Source organism: Panthera tigris, chromosome A1 (genome assembly GCF_018350195.1).
Source record: "Panthera tigris isolate Pti1 chromosome A1, P.tigris_Pti1_mat1.1, whole genome shotgun sequence".
NCBI classification, from domain to species: Eukaryota; Metazoa; Chordata; class Mammalia; order Carnivora; family Felidae; genus Panthera; species Panthera tigris.
The window spans coordinates 17,077,945-17,102,971 of NC_056660.1; the positions used below are offsets into that span (position 1 = coordinate 17,077,945).

Genomic DNA, 25,027 nt, shown 5'->3' on the forward strand with positions numbered 1-25,027 from the left:
ACTAAAGAGGTCAGGTGTTATTAGTCACAAGTCAAAACTGAAGTATGTGCTTTGTGTAAGCTGAAAACTGTTATGAACAAAAAGGGAATAAAACAAGCAGGAGTCACAAATTAGCCACTCTAGTCCTAAAAATCATACTTATGACACAGATTTCTTCAATCCTTATTGTGTTGCAGACACTACTTGGAACTTGGAGACTAGGATGAATTTCACCAGCACCTGTCCCGAGGAGGTCAGACAGTTAGAAGAAACACACACAGGCATGCAGATAAATAATTACAATTACTGTGGGGCACCCAAGTGGCTCAGTTGGTTAAGTGTCAGACTCTTGGTTTCCACTCAGGTCACGATCTCAAGGTTTTGTGGGTTTGGGGCTCCTGGGTGGCTCAGTCGGTTAAGCGTCCAACTTCGGCTCAGATCATGATCTCACAGTTTGTGAGTCTGAGCCCTGCGTCGAGCTCTGTGTTGACAGCTCAGAGCCTGGAGCCTGCTTCAGATTCTGTGTCTCCCTCTCTGCACCCCCCCCCCCGCTTTGTTCAGAAAATGCTGAGAAGTTGAGTGTGCCTGGATGTTTCTGTATAGAAGGCTGGAGGTGTTAGGATGAAGAAGGAATGGCTTGGTAGAGCCTGACAAGAAGTACAAGAAGTTTGGAATAAAATCTGGCCCGTGATGGAGCCACAATGTAAATGAGAAGGAAGAGAGAAGTGTGGCACAAAGATGTTCTCCTGTAATAATTAGTTGAAAGATCAGAAATGTTTTATGTGTTAGTGCAAGTGATCAAATGTTATTCTAGTCTTATCTGTTACATTCTATGAGAAATGTTCCAAGTAACAGAACACAAACGCAAGAGCTTAAAAAATCTTTAAATATCTTTAAAGGCAATAAAACCAAGGGTTGGCAATAGTAAAAGAATGAATGGCCACTCTGACTCCCCGACAAAAATCAGTATAATGTAGTACAATTATTAAATTTGTACAATTAAGCAAGATGAGGGGATGTCTGCTAACGTGCAAAACCGCAGAGGAATCTGTGAGTGAATCACACCCAGATCAGAGGCTGGAGTCGGCGCCGGAGAGGCTTCATGAAGGAGGTGGTTAAGGGAGCCTGCGAGGAGTGGAAAATGTGAGCAGAAGAATGATGGGCCATCATTTTAGGCCAGAGGACAGAGGGGACAGGAGGAGTGGCTGAGGCTGGCAAATCCATGGGGCAGCGGGCTCTTGGCTGGATCTGGGAGTGAGCGAGTGCACCAGGGATAAGACAGGGTAGGTCAAGGCCAAACTGGAAATCCCCAAGGAAGGCCTGCCTGCCTTGACGCCTGCGGCAGCTGGCGGGAACCAGGCAGAGGGGAGCCAGGCGCATGGGGACTTCGGGCGGATTACCGGGAGTCCGGCAGGGGGCGCGTGGGCTGGATGTGAGCATGCACGGTGGGGGGGGGGGGGGGGCGGGGAGACCAGAGAGTTAACTTCTAACTTTTGTGGAATGATGCAATCGATGCGTCACAGCGTGCCGCGCGCCTGCGTGGGTCATCGCCCTTCGTTCTCACGCCGGACGCAGGCGTTAATTAATATTACCTTCCCTTGACTCTCCACATGAGGAAACAGAGGTCTAGGGAAGAAATTTGTTGAAAGTCAGACAGCAGATGAAAAAGGAAGTAGGCCTTACACTTCAGGCCCAGCCATGGGCCCTCCTCGCGAAGACAGCACCGTGTGGAGGAGATGGTAGGCATAATACGTTCCTAAGGACAAAATGGATGAACTTCCTGCCCTCTGATCTATTTATATTTGTAAAAATTAACCAAAACATGGAAAGGTCCATAGTCCCGTCCATGTAACACACGAAGGAGGTCCACATCTGTGATGCCTCATTTTACGTAGCTACGACATTCACAGCTTCAACGCCTTGTGTTTCTGTCTTTAGGTGTTTTAAGTTTTCCACTAAGAAGGTCACATTTATTGTTCAATGGCCCAACAGTATCTCATTGATTTGATGCACCCCAAAAACTCAAAAGTTGTTTTGGTTTGGGTGCCTATTATAGAAAATATTGAAATGAAGGATTCCTTACAAATATCTTTTTGCTTCTCTTGAAGCAGAAATTCACAGAAGGACTTACAAGATCAAACGGTACGAACCGAACATCTTTTTGTCTCTTGCCTGCATTTTGCCATGTAGCTGCCTGAAAGGCTCGTGCTAATTTACAATTCAGACAGCAATAAACAGCAAAACCAATTTCCCTATATAATCTCTGCTGCACTGGGTATTTTCTCTTTCATCTTCGGTACATGTTGGTTGATAACTCAGTCACTGCAACTTTTCTTCTTAAAAATTTCTGGCAGAGATGGACATTTTTTCACGTGCTTGTTCAGTCACTATGTTTCTCCTTGTGCAGATTTTTTGCCCTCCGTCTATTGAAATCATGATGTTTTCCTGTTTCGTTTCTCCTTCTCTAGAGTAGCTCTCTCTATGTGAACTCAGAAAAGAAGAAATTAGAATTAAAATGGTGCCTCTAGCTGTGTTTGTTACTTGGGCTTTTTTCCACCCTCTTCCAGAAAGACTTAAAAGAAATTACCAATGCCTTTGTTTATAAACTTCACTTTACTCTGAAATAATTGGTGTAGATCAAAGGAAATGGAAGGATACTGCAGAGTGATCAGCTGATAACCATTTCTCCTTTCATTTTCCTTGCCTAGCAGCTTTCACATTAGAGAGATCACACACAGTTTGTTTTCTCCTGATAGGCAGCCAGCTCCATTTTGGTGGGGAGGTGGGAGGAGAGAGCCTTATCTTGAGAACAGAATGGAATCAATGAAAAGAGCTGTCTGTTTGCTCTAAAGAATGGAGTGGAGTATAGTGGGGAAGGGAGGCGGAGAAGGGATATTTGTTTTTTCTTAAGTGGTTATAATTAAAGCCTTCCATCCAATTGCTCAGTGAACCAGAGAAAGGTATTTGTGAAGTTGTATGTGTGTTTTTAACATCCAAATGAGCCTTGAAGCCTTCTTTATAGAAGAAAACTTGCTCTCCAGCGGCACCTTGTGGAACGTGGGTCGTCCTGCAACTTGGATAGTTGTACGTTTAAAGAAAATTGCTGCTAGTAGTTGTGTGATTCTTCCCCATTACCCACTTTGCCTTCTAAAGATCAAGGGATTTTGTGAAGGATGTCAGCTATCGAATTTCTGTACAACAATCGCTGAACAGTAAGCTGTCCTCCAGGTATGTATTATGGAGTTGCATGTCAAACCAAGTGGCTATAATGATTCTTAATGTTGTATCATCCAAATACTCTGTGGAAATTTTAGGGCCATTCATTCAAGAAAGCACTAATTTGGGGGCTTTAAATTTTTGTTTTCTAGGCGGAAACAAATTAACCAAACAGCATTTTCGTCTGAATTGGGCATGGATCTCGTTTGAAAAGGAATATTACCTGATCAATGAGGATTCCAAATTTCTAGATGTCGTTCTTAAACGCAGAGGTTACTTGGGAGAGACTTCATTTATAAGTAAGTTTAATCGACATTTCTGTTCCAAAATCCCCCTTTGTTCCTAGCAAATGTCCATAATTTTACAATGATTAAAATATGTTTAGTTTACTGCTCTAGTTTTAAAGTTTAAGGAGATGTTGACATTTAAAGGTTCTTTGACTGCTTCAGAAACATGCCAAGACTTTTGTGTCAAAGCTAAATCATAGAGACAAAAGGCTATAAAAATAGGAAATGTGTAACCGAATATATATATACCTCTTCAAACCTTCTACCTACATATGATCTTTCTCTGATATAAATAACTTCATAAAAATGGTGGTAATCGCTCATAGGTTAAAATTTTTTAAATGTCAATAGACCTTAGAAGAGGTTTAGGGGAATGTGTAATCTAACCATAATATAAAACTCTGCAGAAATGCCAGTGTAAAACATATAGGAGGGCAACTTTAATAATAAGGGGTGAAAAACTATTCAGTAATCTATTAGACATTGACGTGTAATTTACTATTTGTTGCATTTGAATGCTCTGGTAGGTCACAAAAAGTCCAAGAACCCCAACTCTACATGAAAGCTCTACTTAAAAGATGCACATTGTGACTTTTCTTCAGAACCAATGCTCAGGCATTAAATACTAATCATTTTCTGCTGCTTTACTCTTTTAAATAAAACTGGAAGCCAAAAGCAAAGACTAAAGCCTTTTTACAAGTCCAGTTCAAGCTAACATATAACATCTAGGCTGATAGAATTTTCATGAGGTAAAAGAGCTTTCACTGAGTGAGAATATCGGCTAAGATAGGAATCTAGGAAAATGTTGGCAATAAAAAATAAAAGCTTGCTAATCCTGTGTTTGTCTGCAAAACAATTACTTGAAATTTTACTGGCCCATGAAATTCAAAAAGCATTAAAGAGTAGATCCCTATACACACACACACACACACACGTACACACACATACCACATACAATACCTTTGCCACAGCCACAATCTGCCCCCACCAGGCTCCCCCCTGATATTTGGATGCTGGGTATTAATTACTCCTTATTTTTAAAGTGCTTTTTGTTTTGGGGGCACCTGGGTGGCTTTGTCGGTTGAGTGTCTGGCTTCAGGTCATGATCTCATGCGCCGTGAGTTTGAGCCCTGTATTCAACTCTCTGCTATCACTGCAGAGCCTGCTTTGGATCCTCTGTCTCCCTCTCTCTGCCCCTCCCCTGCTCATACCCTCTCTCTCTCCCTCTGTCTCTCAAAAATAAATAAACATTAAAAAAAAATTTTAAGTGATTTTTGTTTTTTAAGCATGTAAGAGAGATTTTCACACCACTCTCTGCTGACCCCGTCAGGTTATTGGCTCCAGGGTAGCTGGTCCACCTGCGGACCTTGTGCTGCTCTGCTTCCGTCTTTTTTAAAAATTTTTTTTAATGTTTATTTATTTTTGACAGAGAGAGAGAGAGAGAGAGAGAGAGAGAGCATGAGCAGGGGAGGGGCAGAGAGAGAGGGAGACACAGAATCCGAAACAGGCTCCAGGCTCAGCTGTCAGCACAGAGCCCGACACGGGGCTCGAACTCACAGATCGTGAGATCATGACCTGAGCCGAAGTCAGATGCTCAAACGACTGAGCCACCCAGGCGCCACCCCCCCCCCCTTTTTTTTTTTCATGTTTTGCTCTGCTTCCGTCTTGATTTGCACATGCCTCCTCTTGGCTGCCATTTACACTCTCTTTGTCTAACCTTCTAAAGCTTAGTGAATGCTCTTGGTGCTCTCTCTCTTTGGAAGCATGTTTTCTTTGCACACACACGCGTGCTCTGCAGATCAGAAATCTGATCCTGTCTTACTTATTGTCCATGAGAGATTAGCCTTAACTGGACTTTGTGCTTGAAAGTATGCGGGAAATAATAACTGAGACACAAAGAACCTCAGCAATTCTTAAGGATGCCTTCATCTATTTGCATTTTGCCAGAATTCCTGGTGGGTATGTTTAATTACTCACTTCCACTGAAAGTAATGGGAAAGTTAATGGTTGAAAGATTTTTTAAAGCTATCTTTTCGCATTTTTCTCTTCCTTTTCTTTTTTAAAGCCGAATCCTAAAATGTCAAACAAGGGCTCTTTTTTTCTCCTAGCATTATTTTTTCAGCGAACTATGATTTCCTGCATGTGGAGATGAGCACCAGCCATTCTACAAAGGTTCTTTAGCTCTACTTGGTTAACCTCACACGTTACTTAGTAACCTGGGGAGATAGGAAGTTGGAAAGACTTCTGTGTGTGGCCCACACCCATCAATCATTGAAGAGATAATAGACTTCAAGCTGGGAGGGAGAATGGAAGTCAGATTAAAGAGGAGGGAAGCCTGGAAGAAGTTCTACAATGAATGTGTTTCATGTTACTGTTTCCTGAAGCCTCCACTGTCACTTACAAGCTTCTAGAATTAGATCGTTTGCATGATATCTAGAGGCAGACTATCACTTAAGTTCAGGAGCATAGTTAGGAGGCCATGGATCACATGAAATTTATATAAGTGTTTTCTCAGAGATGATTATTAATTTTATAACCAGTATAATCCATTAACAAATTAAATATGTGTTTGCATTTCATAAGAGTATTGGAATTTCAAAGATCTTACTGCTACCAGCTATTGTGAATTTACAAAATAAAAGATACTTCGTTAGGCACACTAAGTACGTTACCTTAGTCTTTTTCTCCTTACGACTTACTTTACTCGCTAATTCAACCTCACATTTTCTTGAGTGGCTTACTCAGTGCCAGCCACTGTGTTACATACTGGACTATGAAGTGACAATAATGATGGCTAAAATGTATTGAGTTCTTCTTATGTGCCAGCCCCAGTTCCCAATACCTTACATAGTCAACCGTGTGAGAGGAGTGTCATTATATCCCCCATGATGCAGGTAAAGAAACAGAGAGGTTGTCATCCTCCCAAAGCTACTAAGGAGTAGAGCTGAGATTTGGCCCCAGGGGTAACTTTCTTAACTACCACACTATGGTGCTTCTGAAATCCCCCATAACAGAGGAAGTTCATAACCTGCCTGTGGTCCCATGGCCACTACGTGGCCAAGGTAGGATATGATCTGTTCTCTCATTCCAAAAGTGCCTTGCTTACCCTCCATGCCATTTTTCCACACCAGAGGAAGAGCTGCAATTGTGGTTTTGCTTAGTAAATCAAAGGAATATGGTTTGTCTAATAATTAGTTCTCTTTGAAAAAATAAAAGCATAAACTTAAGCCCAATTTATAAGCTTTTTGATTTCTAGAATTTTTTGCCCCATCTAATAATGTTATTTATAACAGGTATGATTTACCAGCTGAATATTTGTATCTCAAATTAAGAGCATGTTTTGAACGTTGTGTGTACTTTGCTGTCTCATCTACCATGTTAGATTAAAGCTTGGACTAATCTGTGTCCTCCACAGTCTACACACCATTTCTTCATCCTTTGTTAAAATGGGCACCTAGGGGGCGCCTGGGTGGCTCTGTCGGTTAAGCGTCCAACTTCAGCTCAGGTCATGATCTCGTGGTTCTTGAGTTCAAGCTCCGCATCGGGCTCTGTGCTGACAGCTCAGAGCCTGGATCCTGCTTCAATTCTGTGTCTCCCTCTCTCTCTCTCTGCCCCTCCCCACTCATACTCTGTCTCTCTCCCTCTCTCAAAAATAAATAACCATTAAAAAAAATTTTTTTAGGGGGGCCTGGGTGGCTCAGTCGGTTAAGCATCCAACTTTGGCTCAGGTCATGATCTCACAGTCCATGAATTCAAGCCCCGCGTCAGGCTCTGTGCTGACAGCTCAGAGCCTGGAGCCTGCTTCAGATTCTGTGTCTCCCTCTCTCACTGCCCCTCCCCTGCTCACGCTCTGTCTCTCTCTGTCTCAAAAATAAAAACATTAAAAAATTTTTTTCTTTAATTTTTAAAAAAATGGGCACCTATATAAAGGGCCCTATGGAGATATGAAATATTTAGTATGTGTCCACCTACCCTCAGGTTTAATGCATCTAAGATTTACTTGGATCCTGCTAAAATGTTGATTCTGATTCAGTGGGTCTGGGGTAAGGCCTGTAATTCTGCATTTCTAACAAGCTTTCAGATATTGTTTATGCTGCTGGTCCATGGATAGTAAGTAACTGTATCCTGTACCAGGATAGACTAACACTACACTCAGAGTAGGTACTGTGCGTTAATTATAGAAAGGAAATCTTTATTTTTGACCCAAAGCAAATTTAGTATTCCATCTAAGTCTTATTTTACCCTCTAAAAATATGACACGTCCTTCTTAATTTTACCTCATGTTTGAGAGGCATAAGTCTTTTTTCACAAAATAGAAATCCATTCCTCTTTGCTTGGCAAATCAACGATCTTGCCTATTTATAATTTACATCCAATCAGAAATACTTTATAAAGTCCGTCTAAAAAAGTTATATGTGTTTTTAGCAGCAACCATGAAATTTGGTATGACAGTCTACATTTTATCAGGTTGGATAACTTGATTATCACTTAGTAAGGATGACTAGTTGGAACTAGTGGACATTCCTTGTATTATACTCATTCCTTTTTTTAAATATTCTTTTATTTACTTTTGAGAGAGAGAGTGCACATGGGAGAGGGACAGAGAGAGAAGGAGAGAGAGAATCCTAAGCAGGCTCCACACTATCAGTGCGGAGGTCGATGCGGGGCTTGAACCCACGAACAGTGAGATCATGACCTGAGCTGAAATCAAGAGTCTGGTTAAGACTCTGGTTAAGACTCTGGTTAAGAGTTGGACGCTTAACTGACTGAGCGGCCCTATACTCATTCCTTTTTATTTTTAAACTGCCTTTTGAATCTCTAAGAAAATAATGCATTGTTGGTGAAACAAAACAAAAGTGGTTATCAGAGAGCAAATAGCAAATTCTTCTGCTGGCCCATGCCACTGTGGATAGATGGGTCAATGAGCAGCATGTGTGCTGGAACCTCATAGAGAATGATTCCTCTCATCATCCATTACCTCGGCAGTGAATCATGGCGGACCCAAGAGGTGTTGACAACCTGTCTGTGTGCATTAGGAACCAAAGAGCTAACGGGAAGTCTGCAACATTCAACAGGATACGTAGTGCTGGAATGCCTGGTTCTGTGCCCTTTTTCCTCCTGATATTAAAAAATCATGTTTTACCTACTATTGAAAAAAAATGAGGTATTTTTATCTCAGTTGCTTCTGAGAGCTATAAGACAAAAATATTTTATTAAAAAAAAAATTTTAACATTTATTTATCTTTGAGAGACAGAGAGAAACAAAGCAGGAGAGGGGCAGAGAGAGGGAGACACAGAATCGGAAGCAGGCTCCAGGCTCTGAACTGTCAGCACAGAGCCCGATGCAGGGCTCAAACCCAGGAACCGTGAGATCATGACCTGAACTAAAGTCAGACGCTTAACCGACTGAGCCACCCAGGGGCCCCAAGACAAAAATATTTTAATGAAATATTTATTTGCGTTGTCATTTTAAGATGAAACTAACAGTCAGATGAAAATATTCAGATTCATCTGATGTAAGCACCATTATTTAAAAATAAGGTAATTTTTTCAATTAAATAAGAAATGCTACAAACACTTTATTTTCAGGCTTAATTCTAATAGTCACAATATTTTATTTCCCCCCTTTTAAAGCTGTCTTTCCTACAAATTTTTCTCAAAATGCCAATATTTAAAGAAATTTACTTGAAAAGCATTCTTTTTAATGTTTTTTTGAGAGAGAGAGACAGAGCATGAACAGGGGGCAGGGGGGAAACAGAGAGAGAAGGAGACACAGAATCTGAAGGAGACTCCAGACTCCAAGCTATCAGTGCAGAGACCGACACGAGGCTCAAACTCACAACCATGAGATCATGACCTGAGCCAAAGTCAGACGCTTAACTGACTGAGCCACCCAGATACCCCTATCTGAAAATTATTCTATTAACATGGCTCACTAAGAGGTTTGGATTCAGCACTTAAGGATATACTAGTACAAGTACAAAGTGGAACAAGTACGAACTGCAATTTATAATTTTTCGATGACATTGGATTTGTTAACTGTTGACTGTTTATAGATAACCTGTGACTTGAGAACATGGTATAGTGATAGTGAAGATCCTCTTGTAATGTAGTGAGAGACTCAGAGGTCCTTCAGCCTTCCCAGCTAACTGCAATTGACCTTGAGTTGAACCATCAGAGTGAGCCCAACATAGTGCTCATAGCAATCACATATATTTAGCTCTCCAATTCTGTTCACATGGTTTCATGGAATTCTGAAGTGTTACACACACACACACACACACACACACACACACAAACCTGGATGTGGTCATATTGACAATCACTGAATTATATTCTTTTAAGGATCTTAGTCCCAGTAAATGTGGAGAGAATATTGTAATTTTTTTTATTATTGGCCATTTACAACTTTGATTATCAAAGAATTCTTGACTCACAGAGTTCCTTATTTTCTAGTTAGAGAATTTTTCTTACGTTTTTATCATATGGCACATGCAGTATAACACATGTAAAAGTAAAAGTGAAGAGTTTTTTGGGGCACCTGGGTGCCTCAGTAGGTTAAGCATCTGACTTTGGTTCAGGCCACGATCTTGCAGTTCGTGAGTTCGAGCCCCGCATCGGGCTCTGTGCGGACAGCTCAGAGTCTAGAGCCTGCTTCGGATTCTGTGTCTCCCTCTCTCTTTCTGCCTCTCCCCCACTCATGCTCTGTCTGTCTGTCTCTCTCTAAGAAATAAACAAACATTAAAAAAAATTAAAAAAGTGAAGAGCTTTTAAGACTGAATGAACTGTAGGAATAAGAATATTTGCAACATGAATATTAATTTACTGAGCCTTGCTTTACAAGAGGTTCTAACACAAACACAGTTCAAAGAATATATAGCAAAACCATCGTGAGGTAAGAATAGAACAGAATCATGAACCCCCAATACCTACAGTAGAACCCTTTTACTGTGGCACCTGTACCCCAATCGTCCACCTCATGGAATCAAAGCTGGACGTAGTGGCAGGCAGAATAAATAACACACAAAAGGTTAACGACAAGGCAAACTTCAATAATCCAATTTAAAATGAAGCTAAGAGAATGATACCATGTTTTTGTGAAGGTATCGGCACAAGAGATGGGACTGCAGAAAAAGACAAAGACTTCAAGGGCAAAGCACAGAAACAAGTGCAGTTCAACCCAGGCCAGACCAGGGCCACCTGGAGAGTGCGGATCATGAGTGATGGAGAACACGAGCAGTCGGAGACCTTCCAGGTGGTTCTCTCAGAGCCTGTGCTGGCTGCTCTGGAATTCCCTGCAGTGACCACGGTGGAGATTGTTGACCCCGGAGATGGTGAGAGCTGTCGACTTGTTTGTCTCGTCGCTGTTGGGTTTTTAATGACAAAATACCTTGTAAAGGAAGTTTTAAATTCAGTGTTTGGACTTTCTATGGGGGAGAATGTTCTAGACTCATAGTTAAATATTCTCACGTATGCTGATGGGAGAGGGAAGCCAAAAACTAATAAGGGAAGCTATATCATTTCAAGTAAATGAACTACGTAAGCTCATATGAATTATCAGCATGTTCTTTCTCTTACTGTAATTCTGTTCTTTAGAATCAATATTGCTCATCTCATTTTTCTTGAATTAATTCATTACTTTTTAAAGTCTTTTAAATGTCTTTCAAAGTGTCCTTTAAACAAAGAGTTTAAGAATCAGACCATTTGGGATTAATTTGTTCCCCATGTTACACTTGATTGTTCAAGTGTTAGAATTTTTATCAGCCAACAGTTTTCACTTGGCTGTGCGCCTCCACATTTGTTACATAAAACCCACCAGACCTATCCCCACTCTTTGGCGAATCGTGTCTTAAATCACTCCTCTTAATTTCTATTAGATTATGCTTTTTTGTCAGTGCCCACCTTTGGCTGATGTTGGTAAAAGTGAACCTCACTGCTTTCATGTGTAATTTGACCTATTCCCTCCCCTTTGCCATCGTTCTAATTGCTAGCTTGTCTCCGTGCAGTCAGGAAAGGAAAAAAAAGAAAAAGAAAAGAAAAAGAAAATGAAAGAAAGAAAGAAAAAGGTTGAATGGCTTTTGGAAGGCTGGCATTTATTCAAAGGTTGGAGAGAGTCTTCTAAAGCTGAAATCCTGTCAGAAGCCAGACGTGACTTTCTTTTTAACTGCCAGCCTACTTTATTTTGTCAGTCAGAAAACTCTTAAATTTTCTCTGAAGATACAATCTACTGAGTACCTGAAATGGAGACCTGTGTGGAAATCTCTGGGTTAAAAGACTGAACCTAATTAGAGAGAGAGCATAAGAGAACTGGGCTCGGGGTCTGTTTGTTTAACTAACCTCTCTCTTTTAGTTAAATATGAAGTTCAATTATGCTTCTAATTCCTTTAAAGAACAGTTGGCATTTAATTACATTTAGAGTTTTATCTGCATTATCTAGGCATGAATAATTAAAGTTTCTTCGAGTCTTAAGTCTTGAATAAGTGGTAGCATAATAAAGCTTCTCTCTTTTGAACCAGCCCATGGCAGCTTTAATACACATGAACTGGCCCATCAGTTAGAGTTTGTTTGAAGCCATTTCTTTCTTTCTTCATTTTTTTTTTTAAGTAAGCTCTAGGTGCAAGGTGGGGCTTGAACTCACAACCCTGAAACCAAGAGTCACATGTTCTACCCTCTAAGCCAGCCAGGCACCCCTGAAGCCATTTTTTGATATTTTATTTGCCAGTTGGTATAATTGTCATTGTTTACCTTAAGGAATAAGTCACTTAAACTCATCCGTCCCTTTCTATTTCTCAGAATAGGGTAACACTCTATACTCTGTACCCATAGTAGATCTGAGAAGTGGAATATTAAAATATGTACATACAACACACACACACACACACACACACACACAACTTTGCCATAGTGCCATTTAATGTAATGGTCGTCAAAGTTGTTATAGAATTTTCTAGATGACATTCAGCCCTAGTCATTCCAGGCCATGATCATTCCTATGATAACTGACAAGTGTCTCATAACGCCTGGTATATTCCATGTCTTGTTGAAGACCATTGGTCTTAAAGTTATAAGATCTGAGTTTGATTCCCAATTCTACCATTTCTAGTTTTATGACCTTAATCAAATCAAACACCTTTTCTTAAGATTTAGTTTCCTAATGCACAAAATAAGAAAAATTAATGAGTCTCATGTTGCATCATTCTTGTGAAAGAATTCTATAAAACATAAACACAATACTACTGTTGTTATTTCTAGTGTCACAAATAACATTGTTAGATTTCATTTTAAGAGATTAAAGAGCCCTTGTTCCTCACCATTAAAGGGTCACTCTCCCTACCATTTCAAAATTTTAACTGTTTCTTTCTACACTCTCTTGTAACTCTTCACATAGAAATTTGCTAGCCCTAGGAACTATTATGCCTCTAACCTCCCCCTCTATGTATTAGTTCTAGGTCATGTTATGAGATTCTATTTTGCATGCATTCAAAATGTGTTCAGCTCGTATGTGTGCTGGGTACAGCGCTATGTGTTAGGGATGCAAAGATAATAGGATAGAAATCTTTCTATCAAAGAGCCTATGGTCTAATGGGAAAGAGAGCCCTACCAATAAATGATTGCAATAGAATGTGATGTGATGCAATAAAGTATAAACAAAGTGTTATGGCAGCAAGAAAAGGAAATAACCACCACTGCTTCATTTTAGTCTGGAAATGGTTTGTTTACTAGCCAGTTAATAAAAGAGCTTTTCCCAGTTCCTTACTTACCCATAACAGCTACAGATAATGATAATAATTGAAATTCATCACATACTCACTACCGACAAACAGCACAATTAACACATTTTATATACATTCTTTCACTCCCTCCCTATTACCTCCATACTTGTAGACCTGTGCACCATTTTAGGCATTTTACTTGGTGTTTATAGAATACTCTCAATTTTACATGTGACAAATTTTAGAATACTTGCTCCCATGTTTTGTGACAAAACAAACAAAACAAACAACTTACTAACATAAACTCTCTCTTTCTACACACACACACACACACACACACACAAGCATATACATACATACATCCTGAATTCTCACATGTTCATAATTATACTCTTATAATACTCTATCCATGTATATTTTTTAACTTACATAGTTGTGATTTAGGTAAAGATTTTAAATGACTCTGCGTTTAAAAAAAATTTTTAATGTTTTATTCTCTAGAGAGAGACAGAGACAGAGCATGAGCGAGGGAGGGGCAGAGTGAGAGAGGGACACAGAATCCAAAGCAGACTCCAGGCTCTGAATTGTCAGCACAGAGCCTGACGTGGGGCTCAAACTCAACGAGCCGTGAGATCATGACCTGAGCCGAAGTCGGACGCTCAACAGACTGAGCCACCCAGGGGCCCCTGACTATGCATTTTATTCAATACATGAGTATCTACATCTACTGCGGAGATACGACATACACTTAAGTAGTTACTTATCTAGCCTCAAGTACTATTCAGTACCCATATGGATGTTCTGTAATATGTCTCATGCCTCCAGATGTTTTGAATGTCTGGCTGGGAACACATGGTTCCAAGAACACAGCCTGGTTTCTGGCTGGAAAGCCAAGCTCTATGATCAATAGAAATTACCATTGTCTAAGGAGTGGGTCCAGTCACTATGTCTTCCTGCAGCCTGTGTGCAAGAAGGCAGCCTGCCTCAAAGGGCAGTCACCACTGGGAGCAAGTGCACCCCATTCCTCATCCCTGGACACCCTGGGTGGCCATGAATAGAAGGGAGCTAATCTCCTACAGTTCACATGCAAATCTCATTGCCATGTTGGTACTTGCCCTGCCAGTGAGAGAGGGGCCATGCAGGGACAGCTCAACTGTCAGATGGGACTTCAGAAGCCCACATTTTTGTCTAGAACGTATTTTTTGAGATCTTTTTTCAGTTTTTTTAAAAGTTTATTTATTTATTTTGAGAGAAAGAGAGAAAGAGAACCAGCGACAGTGGGGAAGGGCAGAATGAGAGAGGGAGAGAGAGAATCCCAAGCAGGCTGCATGCTGTTAGCCACGAGCCTGATGTGGGGCTCAATCCCACAAACCATAAGATCATGACCTGAACTGAAACCAAGAGTTGGATGCTTAACCGACTGAGCTACTCAGGCACCCCTAGAACAGACATATTTTGTCGCATGAAAAAAGAGGACTGAAAATTTCCTTCTACTTAACAAAGTGCTATGGGCGCACAAAAGAGGGACACACCATTCTGCCATGATTGTAGGGATCAATAGCTTTCTAGACAAATGGGGTCATTTAGTCATTTATTGAGTAAATCAATCAATTCAATGTCCTCAAAAATTGAAGTCTGCGGTACAAAGAGGAACACTAGAATAAGAAGAAAACAGACTGCTAAACAGAGATGTTAATCTCTCTTTGGCATACTTCCCTTGTCCCAGGTTCTTGTGACCTTGGAGGCACTCCCATGGAAAATCTGCTCTTATTGTCAAGATTTTTACCTTACTTTTCAGTCGTCTATCACAGTTATCTTTCCTTGTTTCAGTTTGATTCCACAGTCTCCATCCTTTACAAATGCAGTTCCAGTTGGGATGGGTTTAAAAAAAATTTTTTTTTAATATTTATTTATTTTTGAGAGAGAGAGAGAGAGAGAGCAAGCAGGGGAGGGGTAGAGAGAGGAGACACACAATCCAAAGCAGGCTCCAGGCTCTGAGCTGTTAGCACAGAGCCTGACGCAGGGCTTGAACTCACAGACTGCTAGATCATGACTTGAGCCAAAGTCAGATGCTTACTCGATTGAGGCACCCAGGCGCCCCGGGAGGGGTTTTAAAGTGCATAAACCATTTAACTTGTTGTCTGGATGAGGAACCTGAGAAATAGTGCCATCCTTAAATCTCTGCCTCAATCGACCACTTGGTCGATTGGTTGTCTTTAGCGTTGTCAGAGATGGGTGAGATTACCCTTTATCTGAGGGCGGTAACAATTAGCTGTGGTGGAAAGACCCTCTGCGACGAGGCTGGACTGAATCAACAGCAGACAGCAGATGGCCATAAGACAAGAAGGGCTTTGAAGAAATTTCGGGTCACTGTTACTCCTTCTGCCCTTTTTTTCTAACCTAACCCAGAGAATTCCAAAAGGATTATTCCATAGGCCAAGGGTAAGATAGTAATCACAATGCCAATCTCTACCATATTTGAATATCCACGGTTGAGCCAGACCCTGCATTAGGAGCTGGGCAATCATATCTCATGTAAACCTGTGATTGATATGTCAATTTCCAAATCGGATCTCTGAGGCTCAAAGAATGTATTTCCCCAAAGTCCTCTGCTAATAAGTGCCAGAACCCAGTGTTTGAATGTATATAGATTTTTTTCTACGAAGCCCTTCTCTCTATTCTCTGAGTTTTACAGTCTTCTGTCATTTCTTGTGACCGAAAAGAAATAATATCCTAATTAAACCACATGCTTTGCCAACAGCAGCATTGTCTCACCCATTCTTGTATATAAAACGAACAAACAGACCCAAGAACAAAGTGATTCCTTCTCTTCTTATTCTATTAATTTTCCCTTTATATATCAAGCCAAAAATATGTTAGTATAGGTGAACAAAACCAAGTATTCTAGAAAGATAATCAAGACTGCTTCAGCATTATGTGTCTGTACGTTCAACAGCTGTTTATTGAGTTTTTGCTACATGCCAGGAATTCTGCTAAGAGGTAGGGATGCGAGTGCTACAGTGAAGAAGGCATACTAATTTTGAAAGGGTATCATTAGGTGATTACATTCCACAAAATTATTATAACTAACAATGTACAATGTTATGTGCTGTGATAAAGGAGCAGTCAGCACCCACAGGAGAAGCCTGAAAGAAGATTCTCGATTTCCTGTTTATTCGGTTCCCTAACTGTCAGACATAACACCGTTTCTTCTCACTCTGAGAAGCATCTAGATATTAATTAACATTAAGCATTTTCATTTCTGTTAAGAGGAAAATAGGTAAGAGCTAAAATTTATTTTATATTAAGATCCCATTCCTTTTTTACCTTGTATAATTTCTAACCAGAGTAAATTAGTTTTTTACACTGTACTAGGAGACTACAACCTCAGATACAGGTATTCGAGTACAGATACCGAACATAGATGTCTAAAGTCCCTAAGTATTTCGTGCAATTATTTACTATGTACATACTTGAAGTATCTGCAAACTTCTGACTGAAAGGGGCTCATTCTGATACCTTTATGATACCAAAAATCAACCATGAACCTAGGGAATTAAATATTTGATCTGTGTAATCATTTTCTGTATGATGAGATTAGGTTAATTCTGTATAATATATAGTAGAGAATAAACATACCATTCCAAAGAAAAGTAGAACTTGTATGTCAAGAATGCTAATCTTATTGGCTACAAAGAAAAGGCAAACTTTTGTGTGCTGAGTGAGCCAACCCGTTTCATGCAGTAGAATTCAGATGACATAGGCTGTAACATGAAACACAAACATTAATTATTCTTTCTAAAAGTTTGTACTGTTGTCACAGTTGACATAGGGAGATCATTGGCTAGCCAAATTTGAAGGTCCAGAATTAATGAAATGGTAATCCATGACAGCTATGACACCAAAATGAGAAAGAAGCAAGAAAAAATTCAATTTCAGTGAGAGTGGAAGTTTTTTTTTTTCCTTTTTGAATCCTGTTGCCGTGAAGCACAGGTCATTGTGTTAAGAGAAGCAAACAATTTGAAATACTGGCTAAAATTACAGCACACATCTGTACATTTCTGGCACCAAAAGGTGGATATGAAAAAAGGGTATAAAATAAAGCCATTTTAGTGTTGTAAAACTTCCTGAAAGTTTCTACATTCACAAAATAAAAACTTTTAATGATATGCACAAAGATTACCGTAAGATTCACTCTTACCAACATTTGCCTAGTGCTAAAGGATAATTTTTGGATCTCACGGCATCCTGATATGAACTTGTAATACTTACTATCATGTGGGGTGCCTGGGTGGCTCAGTCAGCTGAGCGCCTGACCAGCTCAGGTCACGATCTCACGGTTCCTGAGTTCGAGCCCCACATGGGCTCACTGCTGTCACCGCAGAGCCCACTTCTGATCTTCTGTCCCCCTCTCCCTCCTCACTCATGCTCTGTCTCTCAAAAATAAATAATAAAGAACATTAAAAAAAAAACCTTCCATTAAAAAAGACACTTGCAAGCATGTTATTTAGATGTTTTCATTACTCTCATTTGTGTCTTTTTCAAGTCCCTGTTGAATTAGCCTGTACTAATTACTATGTCTGTTTGAGAGTGAAAAACAGACCGTAGAAATGTGAGAGAGCTGTCCAAGATCAAAAGTATCAGGGACAGACTTCCTACTCGATGCCACTTGTCGAGCAGGCTGAGGACAGCATGGTAGCCTAAGGAGGTACCGGAACATCTTCTGTGTTAACTTTTGAATGTTCCAGACTTTCTAAAGACAACAAAAACTCAGTGCCTTTGTCCATGCACTGCCTTTGGTTTCTCTGTTCTATTGTAACAGAGATTTTTTAGAAGATAATTTGTTCCATCTTGGTTTTAGTAGAATCTGTTTTTTTTTTTTTAATCTGTTCAGTATAATTGAGAAAAGACTGGCATGAACAGTAGCTTTCAAATGTAACTACAACTATTTTATTTCTGAGAACAAAAGTCATTTTTGGCCAAAGTTACAGCACAGTCAAACCTAAAAATAAACACTGCAATTGCAGATCAAAGCACTCGTTTCAATCGAGTTGCAAAGACTAATGACGAATGCATTCACTTTACTCAGCTTTATCTGTGCACTTACAGAATGATGAAACCAATCTGAAACTATAAAAGCAACACATGTTCATTGTCAAGAATTCTGAAAGATTTAAAGAAGTAAAAACCAGGGTGCCTGGGTGGCACAGTCGGTTAAGCATCTGACTCTTGATCTCAGTTCAGGTCGTGATCTCACGGTCATGTGTTCAAGTCCCACAGGGGGCAGATGGTGTGGAGCCTGCTTGGGATTCTCTCTGTTCCTCTCTCTGCCCCTCCCCTGCTCACGTGTAACCTCTCTCTCTCTCTCTCTCTCTCTCTCTCTCTCTCTCTCTCTCCCCCCAAAATAAATAAGTAAACATTAACAAAAATTTTAAGAAAAGGAAATAAGTCACTCATAGACCTACTACATGGGAAAGCCAGTGTTAAGGGTTAGAGAGGATGACCCTGTAGTCATTTTTGTCTACGTATCTCTATTTACTTAGCAGAGTTTACTATTTCTATAATACCACTCTTGCTTTGTCTTTCAATGAACACCCTCCCAGAGACTGCTATGGTTTCCATCTAATGGGCTAGTTGGGATCTGACATATGATATGCTGCTATATTACATAATACAGGTATTATATTCATAAGCATATTATTGTACATTTATACATGTCACTTATATAATACTTCTGTAACTTTGTCAGTATGACCATCATGCAGATTTTGTTCCTTACATAACACTTTTATGAGTTTATATATAGAATTCTATGAATACATTGGATGTCTAAACAAATTTTCAAATACTTGTTTTTAGCTTCCTTTGTTCTGCTTCTGCTGTCCCCGCCAGCTTTTTAGCAGTAATTTATGTCTCTTATAAGCTCAGTTGGCCCTTCTGGCATAAGTCCAGCTACCGGCCGTTCCGAGCGCTCTTCTTTTACAAGTGGATCATAGCAGTTACTATCTTGGGCTTTGAGATGGACTTCTTGGGTTCAAGTATGGGTATCACTACCTACTAGCCTAAGCTTCGGCTGGTTTTGAACCTCTGTGTGCCTCATGTCCTCAGAGATAAAATGACAATCATAATAGTTCTTTTGTGAAAGGATTGTTGCCAGGATAAAACTAGCTGATATGTGTGAAGTGTTTAATGTTTGTTTATTTCTGAGAGAAAAAGAGAGGCAGAGAGCAAGTGGGGGAGGGGCACAGAGAGAGAGAGGGAGACCCAGAATCCGAAGCAGGCTCCAGGCTCTGAGCTGTCAGCACAGAACCCGACACGGGGCTCGAACTCACCAACTGTGAGATCATGACCTGAGCTGAAGCCGCACGCTTCACCGACTGAGCCACCCAGGCATCCCTCATGTAAAGTGTTTAGAATAGGGCTTTGCAAATAGTTAAGAATCCCATACATATGAGCTAATAATTTTTAAGGCTGATAAAAAACAAATGCCACTTTCAGGGGTTTTAAAAAGTTATGCTTACTTGAGGCAGTCTGTGCATAAGCTCTCCTGTATATATAAAATGAGGTTGAAAAATGATATGAACTGGAAAAACCTAGCAGGAAAGCCTTTCCTCATCTCGCCTTTTCCAGTTTCTCCCATAGATGCACATTTCTGCCCACATCAGGTCAACGAAAGACCTAAATGTGGTACTGGACCTGTTTACCCTGTTTCAGACCAAATGTAGGAGTGAGTTTCAGAGCTAAAAGCAAGCTCTGGACACCTGGGGGGAGAGAGAGAGAGAGAGAGAAAGAGAGAGAAAGAGAGATCTTCCTATTCTTATAAAGATACTAATCCCAAAATGAGGACCCCTCCCTCATGACCTCATCTAAACCTAATTACTTCCCAACTGTCCCCACCTCCACATATCATCACTTTGAGGGTTAGGACTTCGATGCATAAATTTTGAGGGACACATTCAGTCCACAGCAAACTTTAATAAAGAAACAAAACTGGGGCCCCTGGGTGGCTCAGCCGGTTAAGCGTCCAACTCTCGATTTTGGCTTAGGTCGTGATCTCATGGTTGTGAGATGAGCCCTGAGTTGGGCTCCACACTGGTGGAGTCCGCTTGGGGTTGTCTCTCTCCCTCTCCCTCTGCCCCTCCCCCACTCACTTTCTCCCCCGACCCCCAACAAAGAAACCAAACTTTCTGTAATATTTCTACGAATGCCATTGGAGTAAATGACCTGAGGACTGCCAAAACCTAGGTGGTACCAGACTTAATTTCCATGAAAAGAAACTCATTGGAACTCATTGAAGACCCGACTTGAATATTTCATGGCACCTTGTGTATTTTTTCTAATGAAGCGCTATGATAATTTCTATATTGAAATTTTATGTTTGGTAAAATCCCACTTCATACTGGTAGGAATAATTTTGCCCTTAAAAAAACTCCTCTTATAAATAAACAAGATATTTCTCTAGATGTCACTCTGTTCCCATTTACAGCAAACATTTTTAAGTGTCTGTGCCTGCTGTCTTGTCAGTGTCTCTCCTCCGATTCCTTCAGGCTTTTGTCCCCTCCACTCCGCTGAAACAGTTCTTATAAAGGTAACCAGTAATTTCCCTTTGCTAAATCCAATGATCGATTCTCAGCTTTCTTGACTTGTCAGCAGCACTTGAGACATTTGATTGTTCTCTGGGTTTTTTTTAATGTTTTTTATTTATTTTTGACAGAGAGAGAGAGAGAGAGAGAGACACAGAACACGAGTGGGGGAGGGGCAGAGAGAGAGGGAGACTGAATCTGCAGCAGGCTCCAGGCTCTGAGCTGTCAGCACAGAGCCCGATGCGGGGCTAGAACTCATGAACCACAATATCATGACCTGAGCTGAAGTCTGACGCTTTACCGACAGAGCCACCCAGGGGCCCTTTCATTCATTCCCTGTTTCTGAAAACACTTTTTGCACTTGACCTCCAGTATCCACCCACGCACTCCCTCGGTTGTTCTCATCCCTGGGACCCCTCCTCAGCCTGCTTTGCTCAGCCTTCCTTATCTCCCTGACCTCCACCTGCCCCGAGGTTAGTGCTTGGATCCATTGTCTTCTTTATCTACAATCCCTCCCTAACTGATTTTATTCGGACTCAGACTTCACCTACAGCAAAATGCTGGTGCCTCGCATTTTTCTATTTTTCTATTTCCAATCTGGACCTGTCCACTGAAATCCAGGATTGTATGCTCAGCTGGCTCGTTTGGCATCTCAGCTAAAATTCAAACCTCAATTTTAATATGCCCAAAATGAAACTCCTGATCTGCGCCCCACACCTGATTCTCCTGCAGTCTCTATAAACAGCAGTTTCATCTTTCTGGCCGGTCAAGATAGCAAAGCTCGGAATCACCCTTGACTCCTCTGCTGTCTCACGTACCACATCTGATCCGTCAGAAAATTCTTTTGGCTCTTCCTTTGCATGTCTTGCACACAGCCGTGTTATCCCAGCTCCACTGCCGCCGCCTGGTCGTCTGCCGTGATCTCTCTCCTAGATGGCTGCAAAGCCTAACTGAGCTCCTGGCCAGCTCCTGGGCCCTCAGTGTCTCTTTATCTCACAGCGGCCAAAAATAACGTCCTTAAGATATGGCGGCCTACAGCATCCCCGTGTTTAAAGCCTTCTCATGCTTTTATATTGAGAGCTGGATGGGAGTACCCAGAGACAACGGACAGACCACGTATTAAAATACAACTCTGACCCACAGCCTACAGCAACTGGGAAGCCAAACCACAGCGTCTGTCCGTAGCAGTCAGCCCCAGATGGTCAAAATTTGATCAATAACTGACAACTTCCTTCATTTTGCCCTCATTTTCAACTTAAGACCGACCACAGAAACCGGATGTGCACCCCTAACTAGTCACATAGGATGCCCCGCTTCTAGTTAGCTTGCCCACAGCTTCCCTGTACCCCCAGCCTCCAGCCAGGGCGCCCCTGCAGCCTTCCCTTGTTCCCACTATACAGTTTTCTCACCCCTCGGCCTGCCTCTGAGTCTCTGCTAAAGACAAGTGATAGTGGCCAACTCCTTTGCTATGGCGCAGTGAATCAATGGCCCGTGCTTGTTTTCATCCCATTGGTTGGTCTTTGATTATTTACACAATATTTTACTCCCAGTAAGACCCGACATCCTCCCAACGATCCTGAAGTGCCAAGTGATCTTCCCGGCACCCACCCCGTCACTGCTGCTCTGGTCCCATGTCCTGCCTTCTCTTTTTTACCCCACTTAGTCAAACCACATTGGCCTCCTGGACATTCCTCGTGCACACCCGGCACACCCAGGCCTGAAGCCCTTTTCACTTGTTCACTCCTTTGCCGAGAATTCTCTTCTCTAAACTATGTATGTAAGGCATCTCATTACCACCTTGAAATCTCATCTCAAATGTGACTCTGTCACAGATACTTTCCCTTATAACACAGGCCGACCGTGGCACATTCCCCTGCCTTAGCCCCTGCCCCCTTCAGCACACTCTATTTTCTTCACATAACTCATTACCTCCTGGCATACTACATATTCTTGTATATTTGTTTATTTTCTTCCTCTTTCCCAACCCCAAATAAAATGAAAACTCCGTAAGATCAGGAATTTTGTCTCCTTCCATATCCCCTCTGCCTAGTAGGAATGTCTGGCAAGTAAAAGTCACCCAACCAATGTTTGATAAAAGAATAATTAGTTATAAGACCTTATATCCACCCATCATTTTTTTAGTGGTACCATTTTTTAAATTGGCGTATCAATGAGAATCTCAGAAGAAATAAACCACATGCTCATTTTTTTTAATGTTTATTTTTGAGAAAGAGAGAGAGAGAGAGAGAGAGGGAGAGAGGCAGAGTAAGTGGGGGAGGGTCAGAGAGAAAGAAGGAGACAGAATCTGAAGCAGGCTCCAGGCTCTGAGCTGTCAGCACAGAGCCTGACGCGGGGCTTGAACTCACAGACCACAAGATCATGACCTGAGCCGAAGTCAGATGCTCAACTGACTGAGCCACCCAGGCACCCCCACATACTCATTTTTTTTATGTAATAGCTTAAATTAAATTAAGTAATTTTAAAAGAATGTAATAATATGACTATTTACAACATTGAGGTCAAAGATTAGGAAACCACCAGGCATGGTAAAGTGCCCCAAGGAATAAGAGTGGGCACCATTACCACCTCTAGGCCTGAGGGAAAGGGAAGAAGACGTTAGCTGAGCCCAGAGAGTGAGCCTGAGAGTTCAGCGGGCACCATGACCTTTACTTGGGGGAAGGGGTGCGGTCAGCCCTTGAACCCTGAGGGAGCCAGGGGAATGAATGCCACAGACCCCATTCTGCTCTTGACCTCCAAGTCCTGCCTGTGCTTCCCTTTGGCTGACCCAACTGGAAGCCAGAGCACAAGGGAAACCTTTGATGTGGTTCACAGTAGTCAGCTCCTGGGGGACCGGGCAGGGTCGAGAGGACGGAACACGGACCTCGAGCGGCCTGTGTCTCCTGTTCCAGTGGTCTTTTATAATCATGAAAAGCAAAGTGGCTTACTGTTTTAAAAATAACCATGAAGCGTTTTTTTTTTTTTATGTGTTTGTGAGACTTTCAGTGAAACAGACTCCCAGTCAAATACCAAAGTATCTATTAGGAGTTATCATGTCAAATTATTGAACTAAATGTCATCCTGAACTAAACATAGCTTCACATTGAACTGTATTTTCAACAATTTAATTATGTCATTCTGTTATTTAGTGAGCCTTTCAACTACCTTAAAAATGAATCATTTAGACTTATTATAAAAATATAATATTGTATACTCTGCATTGTTATTTGTCTAGGAGAGGAAGAAAACCACAGGTATGGTCCTTATAGCTGATAAATAGACTTGAGATAAAAAGAGTACTAGAGTTGGGGGGCCTGAGTGGCTCAGTCGATTAAGCGTCCACCTTCCACTCAGCTCATGATTCTGCAGCTCACGGGTTCGAGCCCAGCGTCGGGCTCTGTGCTGACGGCTCAAAGTCTGGAGCCTGCTTCAGATTCTTTGTTCTTTCTCTGCCCCTCCCCAGCTCATGCTCTGCCTCTCTCTCTCTCTCTCAAAAATAAACATTTTTTAAAAAACTTTAAAAAAAAAAGGGTACTAGAGTTAGACATTACAAGGTTTGAGTTTTAATTTTGACTTAACCAGAAAGAGGCCTTTGCAAATAAGTTCAACTCTCTGCACCCAGGTTTCTTCATCTGTAAAGTACGAGGTAGGACAAGGTGACTTCCAAGGTCTCTTCTGCCTCTAAAATTTGTCTACACCGTTGGAAGGTGTTGATCTGTCAAGTGAACAAAGCTGTATTTAAAGGAAGTATGTCAGCAGCATTTATTAATTGAGGAAGAAAGCAATTACCAGAGATTTTTATCTATTTATCTATTTTTGCAATGTTGAGTCTTATTTCAAGGCTAGGAATTCACTGGCCCAGAGCCTGCATGCTTTATACCTGCTTTTGCCCCCCTCTTCTCTTTCCTTCCCTTCACACAGTGGCATTCTCAAAGAATATGCAAGCGGGAAAGTTGACGATTAGAGCAATGTTAATTTGCATAGGATTGCTGAAGTTCAGATAAAAGTAATAGTGACTGTGATTGTGTGTTCTCTTTAGAGTCGACTGTATTTATTCCCCAGTCGGAATACTCCGTTGAAGAAGATGTGGGTGAGCTGTTCATTCCCATCCGAAGAAGTGGAGACGTGAGCCAGGAATTGATGGTGGTCTGTTATACGCAACAAGGTAGCTTGACTTGCCAATGAACTGAACTGTCCCTGCAAAGACATAGAAATAAGCCTCTTTGACATGTTGGAGCCAGAACATTATGCC

At 41.2% G+C, this 25,027-nt stretch overlaps 1 protein-coding gene across 1 annotated transcript in view; it reads left to right on the forward strand.

Moving 5' to 3' along the window:
* Positions 1-25,027, forward strand: part of FREM2 (FRAS1 related extracellular matrix 2) — a 164,821-nt gene that overhangs the window by 69,384 nt on the left and 70,410 nt on the right. The window contains exons 3-5 of the mRNA XM_015544519.2: positions 3,348-3,494; positions 10,586-10,816; positions 24,815-24,940. Of these exons, the coding sequence (XP_015400005.2) occupies positions 3,348-3,494; positions 10,586-10,816; positions 24,815-24,940 (504 nt within the window). The remainder of the gene's footprint in view (positions 1-3,347; positions 3,495-10,585; positions 10,817-24,814; positions 24,941-25,027) is intronic.